We start from the raw sequence: 26,218 nt of genomic DNA on the forward strand, positions 1-26,218 counted from the left end.
ATGCGGATACCTCCTCATCTCCTCTAAGAATAATTCTTCTATTCTTTCTTGGTTGACCTCTGCTCTGTCAAAGTCACTACTGCCACCTGCTGGAAACACCTCATCAATTATTTTGGACATGCGCAGTCGTAGCACATGATCTCCGCTGGACCAAAAAAATCTGGGTTACACGTGCATCTTCCGCAGCCATCTAGTGACCCGGGGCCGGTTTTAGACATGCATATATGAGGGGGCAGACAGAAATGTGAAGAGGGCACATGGTGGCGACGGAGGTGGGAAAGGGGTGGGGTGGTGGTGGTGGGGGTGCTCTGGATAACTGTTTTTGTCATGTAATTGGATTGCACTTTGTCAGGCCTCTACCCTAAGACCTGTCCAACTTGGGGGTCCCACCTGAAGGCTAAGCTTCTGCTGGTGTAGCTCTTAGGGTCACTGAGGCACGCAAACCCCCTGACCACGGTAAGGTGGCAATCCCTCAGGGAGAAAACTGAAAAATAAAACAAAAAAAAAATATATATATTCCTCATCAGATTAAAACAAGTAAAAACATGACATTTACCTTAATTGGATGGCCTATATCAAACATATTTGAACCCAATAAAACACTTTTCACTATTGCCGATATTAACAAAACTAAAAAGGGTAGGCTAAGTTATGAAAAAGAAAAAATCAATTCACCAAGTCTTGAAATATAAAACTGAAAAATAGGATTGGTCAGGGTTCATGTCACTACATGTTGTACTTGTTATAACTATGTATGTGACGAATAAACAATCTTGAAATCACAACGAAGAAATCGCTCAATGAGAATGAATGACGCAACCGACTGGCTAAGCTGCTTCTGGCGCCGAGGTGGTTAAAATGGTATGGTCCACACTAGAGGTATCTGAAATCGTTTTACATAAAATTTTCCTAAAAGGTGAAGTTATCTTTCTTTTTTTAAAAAAAAAAAACAAAAGAAACATGTTAAGACACCCCCCCCCCCCCAAACTGCTAGTTTTGGTACTGTACCCCCCGTAATTCGAACCATGATCTCACGAGTCGCTATGATTTTGACGAGAGAGATTGCTGCTTCCTCTAAACCTCCCGCAATCGCGCAGCTCATTTCGCTCTGCCCTGCCTACTGAGAAACTGGCTCATTTGCATACTAACAGTGATTCGATGTTTAGCTGGGGGGAGGGTGAGTGGGGGATCTCTGCCGAGTGCCGTGTGAGCCCGTGCACAAACAGAACGCGGAGGGAAAGAGCGAACAAGAAGTGAAACTTATCATCTCGTTTGTGCCTTTTTCGGTGGATTTTTCAGCTACTGTAGTAAATCTTGTCTATATTCAGTTTGTGGGTAATCTATTATTTTCTTCCTCAACTTCTAAAAGTTTGATTTAAGGGGCAGGACGTTTGTTTAAGGGGGCGTTGCCCCCTCTTGCCCCAGCGTTGACCCGACCCCGTAGTGACCCAGTGCATGACCAAAATTGCATGTGGAAAGGTGAAATATGAATTGGCCGTAGACGTAAAATATGGCAGTACAGTCTGGGCAGACTCCACTTTGTCTTTTTTATATTACAGAGGAAGGCAGGAAATATGTTCGTTAATGTGAAACACAGACTAACCCAAATGAAGAATGTAATTTTTTTTGTGAAGTGCCATTTTCTGTATCTCTCTACACAAGACAATGTGTAGAATAAATGGTGTGGAGGGTATGATGCCATGTTTGTTTAGGAGAGGGGATGTGTCAGGCTCACACATTGGATGCACGGTTTTCCATGTTTGTTTAGGAGAGGGGATGTGTCAGGCTCACACATTGGATGCACGGTTTGCCATGTTTGTTTAGGAGAGGGGATGTGTCAGGCTCACACATTGGATGCACGGTTTGCCATGTTTGTTTAGGAGAGGGGATGTGTCAGGCTCACACATTGGATGCACGGTTTGCCATGTTTGTTTAGGAGAGGGGATGTGTCAGGCTCACACATTGGATGCACGGTTTTTGTGTTCACTATGCGGCTGTTTAATGTAGTTTTGACAGATACTTCTGATCGCCAGGTAACAGCTCAGCGGGGATGGCTGGCATAATGAATGTTTCCAGTGTTTGCCTGTTTAGTGGCGGCTCAAAGGTCAAAGTATAGCAGGTGAGACACACCTTGCCCAGAGTCCTGCTCACCTTATGCATACCTAAAAACCCAGGGACATTTTGAAGGAAGCTGTTTCCAACACAATAAGGCTTGTGCCTTTTTTTCCTTTTTATTGTCGGTCATATGTGACCAATCCACGTCTGATACTTACCTATTTGTTTTTGCTGTGTGGAGTGGTCTGCACAGAGCCCTGACCTCAACCCCATCAAACACCTTTGGGATGAGCTAGAATGGAGATTATGAGCCAGACCTACACATCCAGCATCGATGCCTGACCTCATAAATGTACTTCTGGATGTACTTCTGGATGAATTAAACACACTTCAAAATCTTGTGGAGAGCCTTCCTAGAAGAGTGGCAGCTGTTATAGCTGCAAAGAGGGGGACCAACTCCACATTGATACCTATGGATTTAAAATGGGACGTCATAAACGTTCCTGTGGGTGTAATGTCCAGGTGTCCAGTACCTTTGTCCATAGTGTATATTGTTCTGCTTTGTAACCACATTAGAGTCCAAGCAAATCAGCTCTGTTTTATGGTAGATAATTGCTAGCAAGTGGAGCCCCCTTCCTCCTTGTTTAGGTTCTGCATCACTGCATAGCCACAGCTTTGGTTACCAAGCAGATTTTTCTTAAGGTTGCCATTGTCTTATGCAGGCCTGACTAGGCCTGTCAGGATAACTGTTTGTGTTGGACAATAAACCGTCAGAAATAATTGCAGTCAATGATGATATTCAGTCATTTTAAGACTATTTATGCCACTGATATAATAATAGCATATTAATGGAAGAGCAACAAACTTTTAATTCTTAAGAATATTCTGACATTGGAATGTCAAAAAATGTAAATATCCTATATAAATAGGGATGGGCTGATCCACATTTTTCCAGTTCTGATCCAATTCCAGTACACAACTGTTGATACCCATACAGATTCCGATACTAGACCTCTTCTTATTTTAATATTTTAATATATAGTAAACATATAATATATATTTATACACGTAATATATTATTATTTTTAAATTACAAAATACAAATGAAAGAAAAAATATATAATGTTAGGAAGGCTAACTTCAATTGTATGAGATTAAAACTAGAAACCGTGAACTGGATGGAGTTAAATAACAAAACTGTTGAAGAGGCATGGGAATTTTTTAAAAGCACATTATTGCAAGTACAAGAGGACTTCATACCTGTTTCTAGCAAGAATAAATCTAGGAAATTGCAACCTAGGTGGTTTAATAGGGACATAAAGTATAAAGTAAGGAGGAAAAGGGCTTTGTTCCAGAGATGGAAAATAACTGATGATGACATAATAAAGCAAGAGTATCTAAATCTACAGGCTGAATTAAAAAATGACATTAGACGAGCTAAAAGGAATGTCGAAAGGAAGATCGCATTGGAGGCTAAGGATGACGTTAAAAGTTTCTTCCAGCGTTTTAACTCTAAAAGAGCTCTAAAAGCTGAAATTACTAATCTGCAGGATAGTAAGGGTCTTATAATTGAAAACGACATTGACATAGTAAATGAGTTCAATGATAGTTTTGCACGGGTATTCACTGTCGAGGACACTAGTAACTTACCAGTTCTTATTACTAATTCAACATCGTCTATAACTAATATATATATAACTGAAGCTGATGTTTTGCAAAGCCTAGCTAAGCTCAAAATAAATAAATCACAGGGCCCTGATGGCATCTTACCTATAGTGTTAAAAGAGATGAGGGATATTATTTGCCGACCCTTAACATTACTGTTTCAAAAATCCTTATCTGAAGGTGTGGTACCTTCTGATTGGAAGCATGCCAACATAACGCCCATTTTCAAAAAAGGGGATAGAAGTAATTTGTCAAACTATAGGCCAATCAGTCTAACTTGTATAACTGGTAAAGTTATGGAGGCTATAATCAAAGAGAAAATGGTAGATTACCTGGACTCAAATAACATTTTGAGGGATAGCCAGCATGGATTTAGGAGAGGTAGATCCTGTTTAACAAATCTGTTGGAGTTTTTTGAGGAAGCTACTCAGGAAGTTGATGATAAGAAGGCCTATGATGTCATCTATTTAGATTTCCAAAAGGCTTTTGATGTTGTTCCCCACAAGAGGCTCTCACTTAAACTCAAAGCGACAGGTATTTTAGGAACTGTAGCGACTTGGATTGATAACTGGTTAACGGATAGGAAGCAGCGAGTAGTTATAAGAGGCTCGATGTCACAGTGGGCCTGCGTTCATAGTGGGGTACCGCAGGGTTCAATTTTAGGACCACTTTTGTTCCTAATTTACATAAATGATATAGACACCAATATATACAGTAAACTGGTGAAATTTGCAGATGACACCAAGGTGGGTGGTGTAGCAGATACTGAACTAGCGGCTCAGCAGCTACAGCGGGATCTTAATTTAATTAGTGACTGGGCTGACACCTGGCAGATGAAATTTAACATAGACAAATGTAAGGTACTCCATGTAGGGAGCAGAAATATAAAGTACAGGTATTTTATGGGACCTACTGAAATAAAGGTAGCTGATTATGAGAAAGACCTTGGTGTGTATGTTGATGCTTCCATGTCTCATTCTCGCCAGTGTGGGGAAGCAATAAAAAAGGCCAATAGGATGTTGGGGTACATCTCCAGGTGTGTGGAATTTAAGTCAAGGGAGGTAATGCTAAGATTATACAATTCCTTGGTGAGACCTCACCTAGAATATTGTGTACAGGTTTGGTCACCATATCTTAAAAAGGACATAGCGGCCTTAGAAAAGGTGCAGCGTAGGGCCACAAGAATGATTCCTGGTCTTAGAGGAATGTCATACGAGGAAAGGTTATTTGAGCTAAATCTGTTCAGCCTCAAGCAAAGGAGACTGAGGGGGGACATGATCCAGGTCTATAAGATTCTAACAGGTTTGGATGCTGTTCAACCGAATAGTTACTTCAGCATTAGTTCAAATACAAGAACTCGTGGCCATAGGTGGAAATTAGCGGGAGAACATTTCAAACTGGATTTAAGGAAGCACTTCTTTACACAGCGTGTAGTCAGAGTATGGAATAGTCTTCCTGATAACGTAGTGCAAGCTGAATCCTTGGGTTCCTTTAAATCAGAGCTAGATAAGATTTTAACAACTCTGAGCTATTAGTTAAGTTCTCCCCAAGCGAGCTCGATGGGCCGAATGGCCTCCTCTCGTTTGTATAGTTCTTATGTTCTTATGTTCTTATGTAAACGTAACCCAACATTTTTTATTAGCCCACTAGAAACATACATAACAAACTGTCAATCATTTACGCACTGTTCCACCTCATTTACGCACTGTTCCACCTCATTTACGCACTGTTCCACCACATTTATGCACTGTTCCACCTCATTTATGCATCTTGTTTTAAGCGTTTTTGAGGCAGGCATTTCTTGTTCCATATTACCCAAATTTTCTTGCTCAATTGCATGCGCTCTGTTTAGTGGGATTTTCCACTAAACACTGCTTCCACCTCTCAAAACTTTGTTTTTACAAAAATTGCAAATTGCTGTGCTTTTAACTGCTGTTAAAAGTATAAAAAACTTTCAGGGCTGGTATGCATAAAACTTCTCAGAGTAAAATTTCACTCTTAAATGCGTCACATTTCTAAGAGTGACTTGATTTTGTTCCTACTCGCAGACTTAGGAATAAGTGGCATGCATAAACATTCTTAAGTGTTAAGACTTGGTCTCAGCTCCTAAATTATTTAAGAGAGCTGGAGAGGACCCCTAAACCAGTTAGGAGTTGAATGATGGCAGCTGCACTACGCGCACCCAGACGGAGACCGCGCACTTTCCGTCAAAGAAAGGACGTCCTGCAGACGTACGACAATAATGAATTGATAAAAAGGTACAGGCTCGATCATGAGGGCATCCTTTTTGTTACCAACCTAATTAGGAACCGGATACAATCTCTTACGTCATCTAAAAATGCACCTACAGTTGAACTGAAGGTGATAATGATGCTACGTTTTTGGCAACTGGAAAAATAAGAACATAAGAACATATGAACTATACAAACGAGAGGAGGCCATTCGGCCCATCGAGCTCGCTTGAGGAGAACTTAACTAATAGCTCAGAGTTGTTAAAATCTTATCTAGCTCTGATTTAAAGGAACCCAAAGATTCAGCTTGCATTACGTTATCAGGAAGACTATTCCATACTCTGACTACATGCTGTGTAAAGAAGTGCTTCCTTAAATCCAGTTTGAAATGTTCTCCCGCTAATTTCCACCTATGGCCACGAGTTCTTGTATTTGAACTAATGCTGAAGTAACTATTTGGTTGAACAGCATCCAAACCTGTTAGAATCTTATAGACCTGGATCATGTCCCCCCTCAGTCTCCTTTGCTTGAGGCCGAACAGATTTAGCTCAAATAACCTTTCCTCGTATGACATTCCTCTAAGACCAGGAATCATTCTTGTGGCCCTACGCTGCACCTTTTCTAAGGCCGCTATGTCCTTTTTAAGATATGGTGACCAAACCTGCACACAATATTCTAGGTGAGGTCTCACCAAGGAATTGTATAATCTTAGCATTACCTCCCTTGACTTAAACTCCACACACCTGGAGATATACCCCAACATCCTATTGGCCTTTTTTATTGCTTCCCTGCACTGGCGAGAATGAGACATGGAAGCATCAACATACACACCAAGGTCTTTCTCATAATCAGCTACCTTTATTTCAGTAGGTCCCATAAAATACCTGTACTTTATATTTCTGCTCCCTACATGGAGTACCTTACATTTGTCTATGTTAAATTTCATCTGCCAGGTGTCAGCCCAGTCACTAATTAAATTCCTGCTGTAGCTGCTGAGCCGCTAGTTCAGTATCTTATAATATATTATTATTAATAATAATAGTAATAATTATTATCATCATGATCTATTATAGCGAGGGTCATAAGAGCAATATAAGTAATGACACAAACCTGTAGCTTGCATGCTTGCTTTATAAACTGTGATTTCCTTTCGCGAGGTCGATAAAACATTATACCACCTTTTTTCACATTCCTCTGCTGAACACCTTGTCCGAGGTGACGCAGCATTTACGGAGCTTGCAATAGCCTCCAAAGCTTTTTTGTCCGTGCTTGTAACAGCTGGACCAAAGTTTCCTCGCACTACCTCCTTCCATTTAAGCACCAACTGTGCCAAAAGAACCGTTTTGTTTGTCATCCAGTTTGATTTTCTTTTAGAATCCAATGTCTTGCTATGAGTTTTACATCATTTATACATCATGTGCATCTATTAGTGGAAATTGATTGGTGATGTGCTAGGTAGTTTTCGTACAACCAATTAAAGGTATCATCACAGAAAGGTATGTTGTATAAAGCTCTACATTAACGGTTTAATGTCATTAATATATTCACCGTGCAGCTCCTCTATTGGTTGAACTCAGTATTTGGGGCGGGATTTTATTTGTAGTCCTCATTTCATGACACTTAAATGCTGGCTCCGTCAGCACTTAGGAATTGGGCTTAGACTTTGCTGAAAGTTACTTTTAGCATCTTTATACAATGCTCTTATGTCCTACTTTTTGCGATGGATCCTGTTATACTGTCTTTTTTATTATTGCTGCTGTTTCTAAGGAATTTCCCCTTTGTGGGATTAATAAAGTCAGACTAATCTAATCTAATTCTTAGGAAGTTTTATGCATACCGGCCCAGATCTTCACCCTCTTATCTGATATTCTTAAGCTCCTCATACAAAGAATATGCATGTGACGTCACAGCCAGAGGAAGTCACTGCACTCACACCCACAGAGTGGCAAAAAACTGGGTCAGCATTAGCATTCAGCTTGAATGCCACAAAAAACAGGAAAGAGATGTGTGATTGATTGTACAAATCGATTTAGCAAGAGATAGGAGCCATCTTAGAAGCGAGGCTGAGTAAGTCTACGTACAGCTTTGACGCGGAGTCATCAAACACTCCACCTTCTGTTAATGCGAGAAACACAAGCCTGAGCACTATACGGCGATCATGTAAAGGCATAAACTAAGAGGCATAACTCAGAAAAAATAACAGTACAGACAATTTTTAAACAGCACAAACTATTGAGACCAGTTCGGAGGCAAATGGGGTGCTAATTTAGTGGCGAAGTCACGTGACCATGTAAATAAGCAATATCTCTGCACGGAAGCAGCACAAAGGACAGTTTTAACGGCAGAAACCGGCACAAATGCCGCACAAACAATTGCAATCGATTTTGTCGAAATCAGACACAAATGGGGGGGGGGGCAACCTTTACAAACATTAATATCCCAGAAACTAAAACAGCACAAAGGACCATTTTAATGGCACAAACCAGCACAAACGCAGCAAATACGATTGCGATCACTTTGGTGGAAATCAGATGCAACTTGCACCTCCGAACAAGTCTGCTCGGGCCTCGGGACCAGGCTAACTGTCTCGCTTAGTTTAGCGTTGTCTCAAAGAACGTCTGTCGTGTGGGAACAGATTCCCAAAAGATCATTCCGTCGGACGACATTCCACGATTTTACTATTCATGTCATGTAATCTGTTGAATTATATGTCATCTGACATTATATTTTACATTATCTGATTGATTTTTTTGTTAATTTGTAAGGTGTACCAAAATGACATGATTTTGTTTGAGTTAGCGGGATAATGAGTCTTGTACACTCACCTAAAGGATTATTAGGAACACCATACTAATACGGTGTTTGACCCCCTTTCGCCTTCAGAACTGCCTTAATTCTATGTGGCATTGATTCAACAAGGTGCTGAAAGCATTCTTTAGAAATGTTGGCCCATATTGATAGGATAGCATCTTGCAGTTTATGGAGATTTGTGCGATGCACATCCAGGGCACAAAGCTCCCGTTCCACCACATCCCAAAGATGCTCTATTGGGTTGAGATCTGATGACTGTGGGGGCCATTTTAGTACAGTGAACTCATTGTCATGTTCAAGAAACCAATTTGAAATGATTCAAGCTTTGTGACATGGTGCATTATCCTGCTGGAAGTAGCCATCAGAGGATGGGTACATGGTGGTCATAAAGGGATGGACATGGTCAGAAACAATGCTCAGGTAGGCCGTGGCATTTAAACGATGCCCAATTGGCACTAAGGGGCCCAAAGTGTGCCAAGAAAACATCCCCCACACCATTACACCACCACCACCAGCCTGCGCAGTGGTAACAAGGCATGATGGATCCATGTTCTCATTCTGTTTACACCAAATTCTGACTCTACCATTTGAATGTCTCAACAGAAATCGAGACTCATCAGACCAGGCAACATTTTTCCAGTCTTCAACTGACCAATTTTGGTGAGCTCGTGCAAATTGTAGCCTCTTTTTCCTATTTGTGGTGGAGATGAGTGGTACCCGGTGGGGTCTTCTGCTATTGTAGCCCATCCGCCTCAAGGTTGTGCGTGTTGTGGCTTCACAAATGCTTTGCTGCATACCTCGGTTGTGACGAGTGGTTATTTCAGTCAAAGTTGCTCTTCTATCAGCTTGAATCAGTCGGCCCATTCTCCTCTGACCTCTAGCATCAACAAGGCATTTTCGCCCACAGGACTGCCGCATACTGGATGTTTTTCCCTTTGCACACCATTCTTTGTAAACCCTAGAAATGGTTGTGCGTGAAAATCCCAGTAACTGAGCAGATTGTGAAATACTCAGACCGGCCCGTCTGGCACCAACAACCATGCCACGCTCAAAATTGCTTAAATCACCTTTCTTTCCCATTCTGACATTCAGTTTGGAGTTCAGGAGATTGTCTTGACCAGGACCACACCTCTAAATGCATTGAAGCAACTGCCATGTGATTGGTTGATTAGATAATTGCATTAATGAGAAATTGAACAGGTGTTCCTAATAATCCTTTAGGTGAGTGAATATACGTATATTAAAAAATGGAAGCTTGTAGTCAGTGCTGTGAGTAAAAGCAAGACGAGAAAGCAGAGAATAAAAACCATCTTTTCTGAAGTAAAGCTCTGCGTGATACTTTCATATTATGGAGAACGGAGCTGAGATTGCTACATAATCAATATAATAAAGCCTATAAAATCACGTCTTAGCATTCCAATTAATTCCAAAATAATTACAGTAAAATCCCATTATAGTGGACTCGCTTATAACGGAATATCATCTGTAACTGACAAGGTTCGCTGGTCCCGACCGTGCGCCTTTACGAACATGCAGAAAAAGCATCGGATATAGCGGACTCGCATATAATGGAATTTCGCTTATAATGGACAAACAATTTCGTCTCCAGGGCCGCTTTTAGATGTGGTTCTGTTCAGCTATAACGGACATGCAGTTCCGCCTACAAGGCGTGTGGTGTGCCGGTGATATGCAGCGCAGATACGTACGTAGTCGGGATTATTAATAGTCACGTATCTGATTAGGTAAAGTTGGATTACTACATGTACAATATAATAATCTATACCACAAGCATGTCTGCTGGGGTGTGGCATGAGTAAATGGTGTCCTGTAGTTGTGTTCTGGGCATACAGCAAGTCTGGATATAATGGACTGTTTTGCCAGGTCCCTTGAAGTCCGTTATAACGGTATTTTACTGTAAAATAAAAGCGTACGCTTTTACAAAGGTCAAACATGAAATGCAATGACTGAAATTGAAAGAAAATCTGTTAAAATAATATGAACAGGAAGATATTTTTGTATTTTGTTTAGTCACAGTCTACTTTGAAAGTTTATAAGTGAAAAGCAAAGACAAGATACGGTTATTTGTGCAGAACATTTCACACGGATGTGACTGAAAGTATTTTACGGAGATCAAATAATATTATACAATAACAATGACACGGGAACTCAACCCAGCTGGTTCCCAGTTGGCTATGGGAATCGAACCAGCAACTTTCGCGTTATAAGGCGACAGCATAAACCACTGTACCACTGTGCCAAGCACTTGCAACATTTACGTAACTTGTGCATTTAATCTGTCTGTAATGCATTGCCAAGCCAACTCTCTGGCTGTGTTTATGGCCACAGTATTGCCTTTTTTAACGATTACATCTTTGTGTTTTTCATACAGCTCCATCAGCAGCGTTTGTTCTGTGGCGGAAAGAAACACCGATCTTGTTTTAAACACTTTCCGACTCATTTGGTCAATCTATCGTTCATACATTCATTTGGGCTTCTTAAATATCACGGGTGTGCGCACTAAGTGAGACTATGCAAGTCTGCCTTGAATAAGCCTCGATTAGTTAAAGCTGAACTGCGTTCGTGGAACGACATGAGGCTAAGTTTAGAGATGGAGCTAATTTGAGTCTCACTTTTTCGCGTAAGTCTGGCTTTATTTAGCTACTTTCATGGAATACCCCCCAGTTTGGTTGAAATCTGACTGAGCCGGGCTGGGCGGGCGGTCTGGGGGCTGTCAGCGTCAGTATGCAGACTGAGCCGGGCTGGGCAGGCGGTCTGGGGGCTGACAGCATCAGTATGCAGACTGAGCCGGGCTGGGCGGGTGGTCTGGGGGCTGTCAGCGTCAGTATGCAGACTGAGCCGGGCTGGGCGGGCGGGCGGTCTGGGGGCTGTCAGCGTCAGTATGCAGACTGAGCCGGGCTGGGCGGGCAGTCTGGGGGCTGTCAGCGTCAGTATGCAGACTGAGCCGGGCTGGGCGGGCGGGCAGTCTGGGGGCTGCCAGCGTCAGTATGCAGACTGAGCCGGGCTGGGCGGGCGGTCTGGGGGCTGTCAGCATCAGTGTGCAAACTTGAGCTGAGCTGGGCGGGCGGTCTGGGGGCTGTCAGCGTCAGTATGAAGACTGAGCCGGGCTGGGCGGGCGGGCGGTCTGGGGGCTGTCAGTGTCAGTATGCAGACTGAGCCGGGCTGGGCGGGCGGTCTGGGGGCTGTCAGCGTCAGTATGCAGACTGAGCCAGGCTGGGCGGGCGGGCAGTCTGGGGGCTGCCAGCGTCAGTATGCAGACTGAGCCGGGCTGGGCGGGCGGGCGGTCTGGGGGCTGCCAGCGTCAGTCTGCAGACTGAGCCGGGCTGGGCGGGCGGTCTGGGGGCTGACAGCATCAGTATGCAGACTGAACCGGGCTGGGCGGGCGGTCTGGGGGCTGTCAGCGTCAGTGTGCAGACTGAGCCGGACTGGGCGGGCGGGCGGTCTGGGGGCTGTCAGCGTCAGTGTGCAGACTGAGCCGCGCTGGGTGGGCGGTCTGGGGGCTGTCAGCGTCAGTTTGCAGACTGAGCTGGGCTGGGCGGGCGGTCTGGGGGCTGTCAGCGTCAGTATGCAGACTGAGCCGGGCTGGGCGGGTGGGCGGTCTGGGGGCTGTCAGCGTCAGTATGCAGACTGAGCCGGGCTGGGCGGGTTGGCGGTCTGGGGGCTGCCAGCGTCAGTATGCAGACTGAGCCGGGCTGGGCGGGCGGGCGGGCGGGCGGTCTGGGGGCTGCCAGCGTCAGTCTGCATACTGAGCCGGGTTGGGCAGGCGGTCTGGGGGGTGTCAGCGTCAGTATGCAGACTGAGCCGGGCTGGGCGGGCGGGCCATCTGGGGGCTGTCAGCATCAGTGTGCAAACTTGAGCTGAGCTGGGCGGGCGGTCTGGGGGCTGTCAGCGTCAGTATGAAGACTGAGCCGGGCTGGGCGGGCGGGCAGTCTGGGGGCTGCCAGCGTCAGTATGCAGACTGAGCCGGGCTGGGCGGGCGGTCTGGGGGCTGTCAGCATCAGTGTGCAGACTGAGCCGGGCTGGGCGGGCGGTCTGGAGGCTGTCAGCTTCAGTATGCAGACTGAGCCGGGCTGGGCGGGCGGTCTGGGGGCTGTCAGCGTCAGTATGCAGACTGAGCCGGGCTGGGCGGGCGGGCGGTCTGGGGGCTGCCAGCGTCAGTATGCAGACTGAGCTGTGCTGGGCGGGCGGGCGGTCTGGGGGCTGCCAGCGTCAGTCTGCATACTGAGCCGGGTTGGGCAGGCGGTCTGGGGGCTGTCAGCGTCAGTATGCAGACTGAGCCGGGCTGGGTGGGCGGGCGGTCTGGGGGCTGTCAGCATCAGTGTGCAAACTTGAGCTGAGCTGGGCGGGCGGTCTGGGGGCTGTCAGCGTCAGTATGAAGACTGAGCCGGGCTGGGCGGGCGGGCGGTCTGGGGGCTGTCAGTGTCAGTATGCAGACTGAGCCGGGCTGGGCGGGCGGTCTGGGGGCTGTCAGCGTCAGTATGCAGATTGAGCCGGACTGGGCGGGCGGGCGGTCTGGGGGCTGTCAGCGTCAGTATGCAGACTGAGCCGGACTGGGCGGACGGGCGGTCTGGGGGCTGTTAGCGTTCAGTATGCTTTGGATTGCTGTTCACCAATGACGAAGTAGATAAACATTACATGAAGCAGGACTAGATGCAAGATTTTTGGGTCGGGACACAATTTTTCTGAGCTTGTATAGTGTCTGATTCCAATTATAACCTTGCATTTCTGATTCATGATCCATATGGTATGTATTATTTACACAAAAAAGGTAGCCTGAAGGCATATAACCACAAATAAGCAACTGACATCACTAGGTGTGTCCAAAGAAAGCCCTGCTTGCAGGGATGTGACCATAAGCCACTCACACCTGGAGTCAGCTGGCATGCAGTGTAGGAGGCTGTGTGTATCAGGGAAGCTTTGATCTGTCAGAGAGCCCTGAATGCTGATTAGGTGCCTGACTTGATGGCACCAGGAGTATATTTTATGGTCATGCTGTAACAGCAGACCTTTAAGATCACTGCATGGACAGTGACATTCACATCCACTGCATGCTTCTCGTTATACTTGTGTAAGTTCTTCATGATGGAATTAAATTTCTTACTTTTCAAGGAGATCATCAAGGAAAGTAGGGTTTCTTGCTAATGATGACCAATGTTGGCTTAAATAAAAGAATGTTTTAAATACCAGATGATCTTCACTAAGGTCACCTTTCTCCACAGGTCTCAATCCAGAAGACGTGGTCTGATAAAGACACATCTGAACAAATGCAACTTTTTTTGACTCCGTCTTCAAAGGAGCCCTTGCTGTTTCTCTCCCTGGAGCTCAATACAGTACTCAAGCCTTAATAAGCTTTCCACATTTTACTCCCCCCTACTTTGCAGAGAGTCAGGATGGACATTCATGGAAAGTCAAACTGCTACTACAACCAAACAGTGGAGTTCTTTTACAGCCAGACTGGGAAGAACATCAGCTCAAATTGGGGCACACGTGACAAGGTCGTGGTGGGGCTGGGCCTCACCGTTTCTGTTATCGTCATCTTGGCCAACATCCTGGTTATGACTGCCATCATAATTAACCATCGGTTCCACTATCCAATCTACTACCTCCTGGGCAACCTGGCTGCAGCAGACCTTTTCGCTGGCTTGGCTTACCTGCACCTGATGTTCCACACGGGTCCCTGGACCAGGCGGCTCACGGTATACAGCTGGTTCTTGCGGCAGGGTCTGATTGACACCAGCTTGACCGCATCCGTGGTGAACCTGTTGGCTGTAGCGGTGGAGCGCCATCAGTCAGTGTTCACCATGCAGCTTCACAGCAACATGAGCAAGAGGCGGGTGCTATCCCTCATACTGGGAATCTGGCTGGTGGCGGGGCTTTTAGGGCTGGTGCCCAGCATGGGTTGGCACTGCTTATGCCACCTGTCTGACTGTTCCAAGATGGCGCCGCTGTATAGACGCAGCTACCTGGTCTTCTGGGCTGTGCTCAACCTGCTCACATTCTTCATCATGTTGGCCGTCTACACGCGCATCTTTGTGTACGTGCGCCACAAAAGCCAGTGCATGTCACAGCACACGATGCAGGTCAAGCACCAGGAAACAGTGGTTAACCTTATGAAGACTGTCTCCATGATCCTGGGTGAGGAGCACAGTTTCTCTTACATGCACACTAAGACACAGCACACAGTCCGAGAAGCAGATTACCCATATGACAAATTATGACTCATGCAGGACTGAGGTGTGAATGAACTCAGCTTGCCAGACACTGATATGCAGATAAGTGGCTTGTATTATTGTCACATTTTTTTTCATGTATGGGTGTGGCAGAAATATTCAGTCTAGGCTAATGAGATGTAATGCTTTATTTGCCATCTGACAAGTACAGGTAAATTGGAATGCTTCTTTCTGCATATCCCATCATGCTTTCCTTTGTGATAGACACACACATTGAGTTTAGAGAGTGGACTGGGGTCAGGGTGCAGAGTCACACATTTACCTGATGGTCCTGGGGCATTTTGGGGGGGCGGAGGGCCTTAAGGGCCCAGCTCAAGGACCTTTAGGATCCTGCTGAGGACGGAATTTGAACTGGTGTCCTTCTGGTCTTCCGATTACAGGCACATAACACCCCCCCCAAAAAAAAACAACGGCATTTTAAATGAATAGCATTTTTAGAATGGTTTGCTTTGCAAATAGGTAGTTGATTTGTAAAGAGTTTAGACAATAACATATAACCCTTGGGGACCAGAAGAAGGACAGGCAGCACTGTTTAGTCTGTTAGGAAGTTTGTGAAGGTATGAGGGAGGTACAGGGTTCTGCCTTCTGTCACTGATTACATTCTGAAATCTAATGCAGTGTAGTGTCTGCTTGTTGCGTAAAAGGTTTCCTCAGATTTAATTTTCCTCCTTGCTGCTTTTTATCAGTGTTACATCCTCATTGGTACAACTGCCGTTATATTAATCGTCCCAAACGATTATTCTTTAAACGATTAATCTAGTGATTAGTCGAATAATCGAAAAAATAATCTCACAACAAATTTTTCGATTGATCTGATAAGCAATTATTTTCAAGTTAGTCATTTTAATACAGCAATTCACCCCCTCCCACACACACAAATCTGAAATTCTCATTAACATTTCAGTTTATTAAAATATTTCTTTAACATTAGAGCATTATTAACAAAAAAGGCAAATCTTAAGAGATATAAGTGCATGAACTAAAAAATAAGAAATTCAAGTGCCAATAACAAATAACATGAAAAGACAGTTAAGCATTTCAGTGGAGGAATGTAAGCATGTCTACATGGTCTGCAGTTAGACTTGCTCTTTTTTTATGAAAATGTTCCCAGCTGCCGAAAAGAGACACTCTGTTCAGACCGCATGCAAGCTTTTTTTGCCGCGTGTTTCTCCAGAGGCTCCGGAGTTCTGCTGGTAGACACAGCCGGGGGCGGGCGGCAAATTTCCTTTTTGCAGGGTGGTAGGAGATGTCTCATTAATTTATTTATGAGAGAAGTGCTACATGATTGGCCAGTGCATGCCTTACAAAATAGTGTGACACTGCTGGCACGGGCGATATTAGACAAAACTATATCTCCCGAGGGGATAAAGTACTTTCCCTTACAATGCGTTTACCTTATCTCGTAGTGCATTGCAGTTTACAAAACATTTACGTAGTTTTACATAACACGTCAACACTAAAATTCCACGTTAATGCATTTTTATAATCGACATCATCGATTACGTCGAATAATCGTACCAGCCCTTATGGTAATATTCTCTTCTCTTCTCTGAATGTTCAATACCACATGTCTGTAGGACCCTCTCAGTACACTCTTGGTTTGTAAGATATTGGAAATGTACATGAAAATGAGCACTTGACACTTGCCGCCCCATGCAAAGGTAAACAAGGCTTTTTCACCTCCAGGTTCAGTGCCATATTCTGATGCAAATTGTTTTGGAACTGAAACCGTATTTGTAGCTTGTTTTTGTCACAAGTGCAGAAATAACTTCACTTTTTGCATATACAGTACCAGTAAAAATACACCTACCCAAAGAAAGGTCTATTTGTACTGTTCTCCACATTTTAGAATTCTTATAAAGAGATCAAAACTGTAAACTAACGTACTCTATATGGACAAAAGAATTGGGACACCTGGCCATTACACCTACAGACATTTTTATGACATCCATTCTGAATCCATAGGCATCAATATGGGCTTGGTCCCCCTTTTGCACCTGTAAGAGGCTTTCCACCAGATTTTGGAGTGTGTCTGTCGGAATTTTTGCCCATTCATCCAGAAGAGTGCTTGTGAGGTCAAGCACAGGACGTGAAGGCCTGGCTCGCAATCCCTGTTCTAGTTCATCCCAAAGATGTTTCATGGGGTTGAGGTCAGGGCTCGGTACAGGCCAGTCAAGCTCTTCCACACCAAATTCACCCAACTGTGTCTTTATGGACCTTGGTTTGTCCACTGGGACAGAGTCTTTCATTCCCTGGGCGCCGCTACAGGTGGCTGCCCTTCGCAGACAGCTTGCTCTACAAAGAGCAAGTTGAGGGAGGCGTAAAAAGAATTTCCCCACGGGGATTAATAAAAAGTGTCTATTATTATTATTATTATTATTATTATTATTATTATTATTATTATTTATTATTATAGTCATGCTGGAACAGAAAATGGCCTTCCCCAAATTGTCCCCATGAAGTTGGAAGCATTGAACTGTCCAAAATGTCTCAGTATGCTGAAACAGTTCCCTTCACTGGAACTACGGGGCTGCATTCCATTTTAACTTGAAACTTGGATATTCCGAGTTCCTATATTAAGTATAGGTAGAATGTCCCCTGAAGTTGAAATTCCAACTTGTGAATCTATGAAACCTCAGCATCAGAATTAAAGATGGCTGTGCCCTTTATCAACAGAAGTTAAAGATGTATTTTTACACTGTTTATTAGCACTTACATTTTATTTGTGGCTCATTAAATCTGTGGACCTATTGCTGTGGTGTTTTTACGTACCACATAATGTGTTGTTATCAACTGATATTGCTAACACTGGTTAACAATGAACTGATCTTGGGCCTGTTTCAGAAAGCAGGATTTCTTGTTTAGCCAGTTAATTTGTCAGATTTAAGGTAGTCTGGGCTAAATGTCATTGAAAAAAGATAAAGATAATTTAAACTGGTGTAAACTAAATCTGACAAATCTAACTAAGGAAGAAATCTTGCTTTTTGAGACAGGTCCCTGGTATTGCTAAATGGCTTTCTGACTTGCTATACTGGAACACGATTAACTTGCGTGTGACCTCATTCCGATCTCTGAGGTAAATGAAATGCAGCATTAACCCAACCCCTGAAAAACAACCCCATAGTAATGTCCCTCCTCTACCAAATTTTACAGTTTGCACAATGCAGTCAGGCAGGTAACATCCTCCTGGAATCCACCAAACCCAGATTCGTCCATCAGACAACCAGACAGAGAAGCGTGTTTCGACGCTTCACAGATAAGTTTCCACTGTTCCAGAGTCCAGAGCCCAAACCATGTGATGCTTGGCATTGTGCTTGGTGATGTGAAGCTTGCTTGCAGCTGCTCGGTCATGGAAGTCCATTCCTTGAAGCTCCTGGAGCTGAGTTCCTTGCCAAAAGAGTATATTGAATGTGTCGGCGACTCTCACGCATTATGTGCCTCAGCACTCTGCGACTCCGCTCTGTTATCTTATTATCTGCCACTTTGTGTATTTTAGTCTCCAAGTGGGAGAATAGTATGAGTGGAGTTTTTTGTTAGAGACTTATAGTATTCCTTCCTGACTGTAGAGAATGCAAGAGCTTTGGATGTGATGTTTCTCAGAATCCTATAATTCACAAAACATTCAGTTAGCGACATCTTATGGTGAAGCTGATGTACATATTTTGTCCGTTTTGAGGGTTCTGTTTGGAATAAATAAATTTCTGCAGACGACATATGGAATATGCAGATGATTAATCCCCAAAGTGTGTCATTGATCGTGATTTAAAAAGTTGATTCTCCATTTTACAATGCACAGAATTAGTACAAACACTGGCATGCTAGATTGAAAAGAAACTGGAAAAAAATTACATTCGAAACATAGCTGAAGCATCCTAATGTAGACTATAAAACACGAGGATGTGAGAATAGTCATGTGAAAAAAATATTAATTTAAATATCTAGTTGTTTATTAAGAAATATTAACATATCAATATTAAGTCTTCTTTCAAATCATATCTGTAGATAAAAGTGATGTAATTGTATCACGTACACAAAAACAAGAAACACATTCACTTTTTTAACAGAAGAAATGAAGTAATGCCAATTCCTACTGAGGAAAAAGTTAGAACACCCTATACCCTAATAGCTAGTATGTCCCCCCCTTGGCTGAAATCCTGTGTCACTTTCATACTACACAATGGAATTTGGACCTTTATGTTAAATCAGCATGGGATATGCATAAAGCTCATAGGTTAAACTTTACACATAATTTGAAACTACACTGCCACCCCAAAACAATGGAGAATTAAGTTTTGTAAAACTATTTGTTACTTATGGGGGGTGGGATTGTGATCAAAATAGGACCCAGGCTTTTATTTATAGTTATTCATACGACCCATGACATGTTTATATTTCATTATTAAATCTGGCCGGCAGATCAATGTTTTGGTCTCATAAATAAGTAGTGTGACATATTCCACTAATAAGTGCATGCAAGGTTCACCACTGGAACCCGTGATATTAGGTAGAGGTACATTGGGTGTTGGTTGAATTTTCTGATGCAGAAGTTGAGATGCAAACAAAAAATATATTCATTTATTGTAACTGAAGTATAAAAATAAATCTATCCGCTCTGTTTTTACTCTGCTAATTATATCCCTTTTTTATACCCCTTCTGCATAACATACAAGTTAGTGGTGGTGTTTCTGGTCAACCAATCATGACAGGGTTTGGACGGACTGGCCGACTCTCACACGGTTCATCATGACAGGGTTCGGACGGACTGGCCGACTCTCACACGGTTCATCATGACAGGGTTCGGACGGACTGGCCGACTCTCACACGGTTCATCATGACAGGGTTCGGACGGACTGGCCGACTCTCACACGGTTCATCATGACAGGGTTTGGACGGACTGGCCGACTCTCCCCATACAAACCTGATTATTCCCTGATCATGGCCCGCATGACCATAATGTACACTGTCCTCTCAAGCATGCATACTATATATTGTGTTAACCCACCCATGGCCAACTTGAATATTCTCAGTCATCCAACACTGTATGTTCAGTACAATTATTTTCACATAAAGTAGACATTCACAAATGTTGTTCTCCTTGTCCGCAACCCCCCCCCCCCCCATTAGGTGCATTTGTGATCTGCTGGACCCCTGGCCTGGTACTCCTGCTACTGGATGGGCTCCACTGTGAGGCTTGTCAGGTACTGAGATATGAGAAGTATTGCCTGGTTCTGGCCGAATGCAATTCGCTGATGAACCCCATCATCTACTCATACCGGGACCAAGACATGCGGCAAACCTTCAGACAAATTCTGTGCTGCTGGTACTGGCGGAGACAGCGCAGCCGGCGCCACCAGGAGGCGACACTGGGCATCCGCTTCAACACCCAGGAGGAGGAGGTACTCTCCGTGAAGGTGCACCACCACGGTTCTTGAGAACTGCATTGTATGCAGCCATCACACTTATATTAGGGCAAGTTTCATTCAGTAAAAGGAGAGGAGGAGCAGGGCCAGTCTCTGAGTAGGTCAGGGGACACTGCGGCCCATCAGGGCACAGGTAGTGTAAGGCAGTTCCAGCTAAATTCTGTGGCTTCATTTGTTCTTACTGTAATAAGCATCGATACCAAATAGCTTTTCATTTTCCCTAGAATTACGAAGTATGTCTGCATTTAACTGGCATGTAAAAAAAAAAATGAAAAATTATTTTTGTTCCCATGTCACCAATCGCCACTCAAGATCCTCACTCATTCACTCATTGCACAGATTACATGTCAATCATACAGAGAGACAGTCTGGGTTAAAGACTGCTATGACTCAGCTGGGGTGCCCTCAACCAGTTAAGCAGTTTAGAGATGCAGGAGGCAACCTGCACAGCATGGTGAGACAATAACAATCGTACAGACACCATGCGGGGGCAGGCTTCATATTCCCAACCCTGGAGATGCGAGGCAACAGTCGTGCCCACTGAGCCACAAAAAATTATCTTCATTTTATTAAAAGAAACTATGCATTTCAGTGTCTTCACCCTCCCTGCCATTGGTCAGGAGGTATAATGTCACATTTGAGCTAGGGGTGGGCAATACAGGCAAAAAATAACATCTCAATTTTTTTCAGTGTTATGGATGATTTTTGATTTGAATCATTTTTTTTTCATGAACTCAAGACAAAACAGAACTCAAAAATAGTTTCTTTATTTTGAAACTATATGGAAACAACAATCGCAACAACAAGGGGTGTTGTAAAATTAAAATAAAAAACAATATAAATATCATATAATAAATAGAAAATAAAATATAAGTGCTAAAAATAACTTAAATTACCTGAAATACATTTACATAAAATAAAGCACCATGAGCAGGCAATGACAACATAAATTATAACTAACAAAGGCATTAGAAGGGCCTTTAGTTTGCTCTTTTTCCCCAACAATGTGTAGCAGTGCAACAATAACATAATGTTAAATATTCTTCAATCATTAAACTGACCACAGACTTGTTGTTGCTACTCTGAAGATTCAGCTTAGATCCAGCAGGCTACTACCTACTAGGAGAATGAGGCTGGACTTAGTCAGACTCTAAGATCAAGCTGCTTCTGATGAGTTTGCACGCAGTTTGTGTGAGGAACTTGCAGACTTGGGTGCGACTGCTGACTCTAATGTGATGTGGGAGAACTTCTGTGATAAGACCCTGAAGGTTGCCAAGGGTTGTGTTGGTATTACTGGTGTTTCTAGAAGGAGGTACTTCATCTCACAGGGCACCTTAGTTATTATCGAGAAGAGTTGCAGTGCAATACGTGGTGGCAGCTCCAGGCTGTACTGGAAACTGAGGAGGACGGCTCTGAGGGCTGATAAAGACATGTTTGTTAGAAGAATCTGTGTCACCATCTGTGGTCCAGGACCCACATCCTGCTTACAGAGGAATCGAAACATTATGCACATCTGAATCTGTTACTCGGAGGGTAACAGTCAGGGCAGGTGATGGAACAGTCCTTACAGATGACACTGCAGTTGTGATCCGCTGGGCCGGCTACTTTGAGCAGTTATTTAAAGGTGACCCTCCGGCTAGGATGTTGGACATCTCTGGCTCCACAGTTCTCGAGGCATCTTCTTGGAGCACCTTTATCAGACTTCCACACTGAACTTCAGGATCCTCTTGATGTACACTGAGGGGGGACATGATCCAGGTCTATAAGAATCTAACAGGTTTGGATGCTGTTCAACCGAATAGTTACTTCAGCATTAGTTCAAATACAAGAACTCGTGGCCATAGGTGGAAATTAGCGGGAGAACATTTCAAACTGGATTTTAGGAAGCACTTCTTTACACAGCATGTAGTCAGAGTATGGAATAGTCTTCCTGATAACGTAGTGCAAGCTGAATCCTTGGGTTCCTTTAAATCAGAGCTAGATAAGATTTTAACAACTCTGAGCTATTAGTTAAGTTCTCCTCAAGTGAGCTCGATAGGCCGAATGGCCTCCTCTCGTTTGTATAGTTCTTATGTTCTTATGTTCTTATGTTCTCACAGCTCTGCATGATTCGGGGGGGGGGGTGTGCTTGTCAGGCAATAAAGACAGTAGCTCTGTAATAGAGCTCTTTCCTCTCCTGTAGCCTTGTCATTGGTCTGGAATTAGGGGTCTACAAGTCACGTCATCTCTAACAGTTCATCTTTAGCCAGATCATGTATTTCTTGTTCTGATACTCCAGTATGTCACTTTTAATTTTTTTGTGAGCTCAGTCTCTCCCTGCTCAGACTTCAGTAGACTGTTGTTGAACAGGTGGAACACTGGTTTAAGGAATTAGATACTGACATAGGTTTCACCAGACAATGCATCAGTGAAATCATGCAGCGGTTTAATGGCTATGGGGCTATTATTGTAACAAAATTACTTGCAAATGTGTATAGAGAGTTGTGTGACTGTATCTCAATCCATGTGCGTAATCAGATTTGTAAATGTGTGAAAGAATCTGTAAATGCATACTGACATTTGCAAATATGTACAGGAATCTGTAAATGTATATTCAGAATCCGTGTGTGTAATCAGATTATTATTGTATGTGTAATGACAGATAATGGCTAAAAAGTCTAATTTTGCTCCAAGAGTTGTATATACCGACAAAATATTAGTTATAACTCAGGCAGACCCCTCAGTTGGCTGTCGGTTTACATGTGATTTTTGCTACACTTCCGCTGCGGCAGATCTGCAAATACGTGTGTAGATTTGTCCATGTGTGGAGGTTTTGAGGGCCTACGGCTGTCCCACACTCAAGCCTTTGAGGGCTTAGGGCTGTCCCACTCCCAAGCTTTTGAGGGCTTAGGGCTGTCCCACTCCCAAGCTTTTGAGGGCTTAGGGTTGTCCCACTCCTAAGTTTTTGAGGGCTTAGGGTTGTCCCACTCCTAAGTTTTTGAGGGCTTAGGGCTGTCCCACTCCCAAACTTTTGAGGGCTTACATATGATACACATATGTATTGAACGAATGCAGGAAATGCAGAACCTATGTGCATTTGTGCGTATCCCCCGAGCAACATTCGGAAAGGGTCGGATGCAGCTGCCCCAATACGCATGTGTGCATAGCTATGTTGAGAGAATAGTTACTTTTATTTACTTTTAAGTAATTTTACTTTTTTTTAGTAGGTTGCAGCAGTATTGACAGATTTTTTTTTTTTTATTTGAGCCTAGCACTTGCCCAAAGGCCTTCTCTTCTTCCACCCATACCCAACTGCTATAGTGATTAAAGTGATAAGTTATTTCTGTATTTATGTTAAAGGGAGGCTTTCATTTTCTTACCAGTATGGGATTATTGAAACCAATACTAAGTAAACGAATGCTAAAATAATTGACAAACATGACTGTATTATGGATTTTATGGCTTTTTTGAGGTGACAGTAACTCTGCAGATAAATTTAATTAATCGATTAATTCGAGTTTTTGTTTTGAATCAATGTGTCATATTTGAGCTTTCTTCACCCTCTCTGCTATTGGTCAGGAGGTGCAGTGTCACATTTGAACTTTCTTCACCCTCTCTGCTATTGGTCAGGAGGTGCAGTGTCACATTTGAACTTTCTTCACCCTCTCTGCTATTGGTCAGGAGGTGCAGTGTCACATTTGAACTTTCTTCACCCTCTCTGCTATTGGTCAGGAGGTGCAGTGTCACATTTGAACTTTCTTCACCCTCTCTGCTATTGGTCAGGAGGTGTAGTGTGACATTTGAACTTTCTTCACCCTCTAATATGCATTTACCAAGAAATAAAAACAATTATTTATTTTCAAACAACAAAAGACAACAGACAAGCTAACAAAGACAAAATTATTTATATTTAAAAATAACACAAAAAAAAATACACATTTTATACTACATCATGCTATCAGAAAATCCAGTGGTGCATGTAAGGCCCCTTTTGTCTGAAATATTGGAGCAGGCAGCCAATAGGAAGCTGGTGCTTTTGAATAGTCTGTTCACTTGAGTCATTTTATAAATGTGGAAATGCTGCTACTGCCAGGAAGGGTGCGATGTACGTGCCGGAGAGTAAGAGCCGCAGAGGATTTATAGGCACACCTACAATAAAAGGCTAGATAAGATGAACTTTATTGATCCCAGGAGGAAGTTCTTGATGGTCCAAGGAGTGCATAAGGAGGAATGTAAAGAAATGCTACAGTATAGTTGTGGTGCAGGATGCTGGATATTTATAACCCATACACATTCCTCTCTATGCTCATAGAAATGAATGGAGAGTCCTACTAATGATAGGGATATATGAACTGTATTTGTGTCTTTGTGTGTTTGTGTGTGTGTGTCTGTGCGTGTGTGTATGTGTGTGTCTGTCTGTGTCTGTGTTACTCTTCTGTTAGAGGAATCTGTTTGTCCACCAAATTTTGTACGCGAACCAATGCATTTTTTCACAAAATTTTTGTTTGCAAACCAAATTGTTAGTAGACCACAGTGTTCGTCATCCGCAGGCATCGCTATACTTAAATATCAGTTATCTACAAATTGTGTCTAACTAGGTGCTTCCGCTGCCTCTGAAGACCCCTGTGCAAGCAGCACCCTAAAGGTCTCTTAAAGGTCAAAAGCAAAACCTGTGATGTCGGCCTACACAGAAACTGAAAGTCGCAAGTGAGAGAGTCAAATTAAAGTGATCTGAAAAGCTGAATTAATCCAAATAGCAGAACACCGAAGCCACCATGTGTCTCATGTGTTTCAAGTCAAGTCAATTTTGTCTGTGTACATTTTTATCTTTTTTTAAAATAATTAAAAACATCAGAAACCCCCTGCTGAAGCTTCTTGAAATAAGTATATGACCACATTTTAGTGAACTTTTAAAGTTAATTTTTTTTTTATCTTACCACTACTCCTAAATCACACTAAAAGTTTTTAATTAAATGTTTTTTCCTAAAACCGATTCACAAAGTGGCTGAATGCAACTTAAATTTAGTTAGGAAAACAGACTCTAACAGAGTTAGACTCTGTCGCTGTGGCTGACATCAGATCTCATGCACGAGCTGCAGCAGCGAAACTACAATAAGGTATATTTCATGTACAATACTGTATTATGCCATATTTCAGTTATACACAGTTCAATCATTTGAAGTGTTTGAAACAGTTGCACCGTATTTTGAATGAATTGATCAAATTTAGTACATAGCGACGCTGTCCGTTTTATTGCCTTATATTCATGTAATAAATATACAAATATCAGTTAGATGGTAATCTGCCTGAGACATAAAGAAAATAAAAAAAAATAAAAAAATCAGTTATAATGATCACTATAAGTGGTTTCCACTGTATATATTATGACTGGGTTGTTTCGGTTTATTGGAGATGCGATTGCATCCCTCACAACAATCATTATTCGCTCCCGACTGAGGCTGTACCCTTTAAACAATTCAGCGTTCGTGTAATTTTTTCAAGACATTGCAATGTGGATTGACAGCAGCCATTTTGTGACTGTTTGTGAACTGGTCTTAGTGACTCAGGAGTCCTCTCCTCTACTTTTTAGTTCTCCCAGACTTGGGTGCTACATTTAGCACTAGGGGGCTTCGTGAATTACTCTTATTCCAAAAACTTCGGGGTCTCCTAATGAAATACCAGAGAAATATCTTCATACTGCCGTCCCATTCTGTGTGTGTGTATCTGTGTGTGTGTGTCTCTCTCTCTTTGTGTCTGCGTGTGTATGTGAGTGTGTGTGTGTGTGTCTGTGTATGTGTGTCTGTGTGTG

The 26,218-nt window shown here is 43.1% G+C and overlaps 1 protein-coding gene across 5 annotated transcripts in view; it reads left to right on the forward strand.

The window, feature by feature from the left end:
* Nucleotides 1–26,218, forward strand: part of lpar2b (lysophosphatidic acid receptor 2b) — a 36,059-nt gene that overhangs the window by 9,401 nt on the left and 440 nt on the right. For 2 of the 5 annotated variants that reach the window (XM_072711778.1, XM_023795692.1), the window contains 2 exons: nt 14,000–14,915; nt 20,135–20,421. In XM_072711778.1, the coding sequence (XP_072567879.1) occupies nt 14,171–14,915; nt 20,135–20,421 (1,032 nt within the window). In that variant the 5' untranslated portion in view covers nt 14,000–14,170. The remainder of the gene's footprint in view (nt 1–13,999; nt 14,916–20,134; nt 20,422–26,218) is intronic. The other 3 variants (XM_023795698.1, XM_023795696.1, XM_023795695.1) reach the window with 3 other exon arrangements.

This window comes from Paramormyrops kingsleyae, chromosome 5 (genome assembly GCF_048594095.1).
Source record: "Paramormyrops kingsleyae isolate MSU_618 chromosome 5, PKINGS_0.4, whole genome shotgun sequence".
NCBI classification, from domain to species: domain Eukaryota; kingdom Metazoa; phylum Chordata; class Actinopteri; order Osteoglossiformes; family Mormyridae; genus Paramormyrops; species Paramormyrops kingsleyae.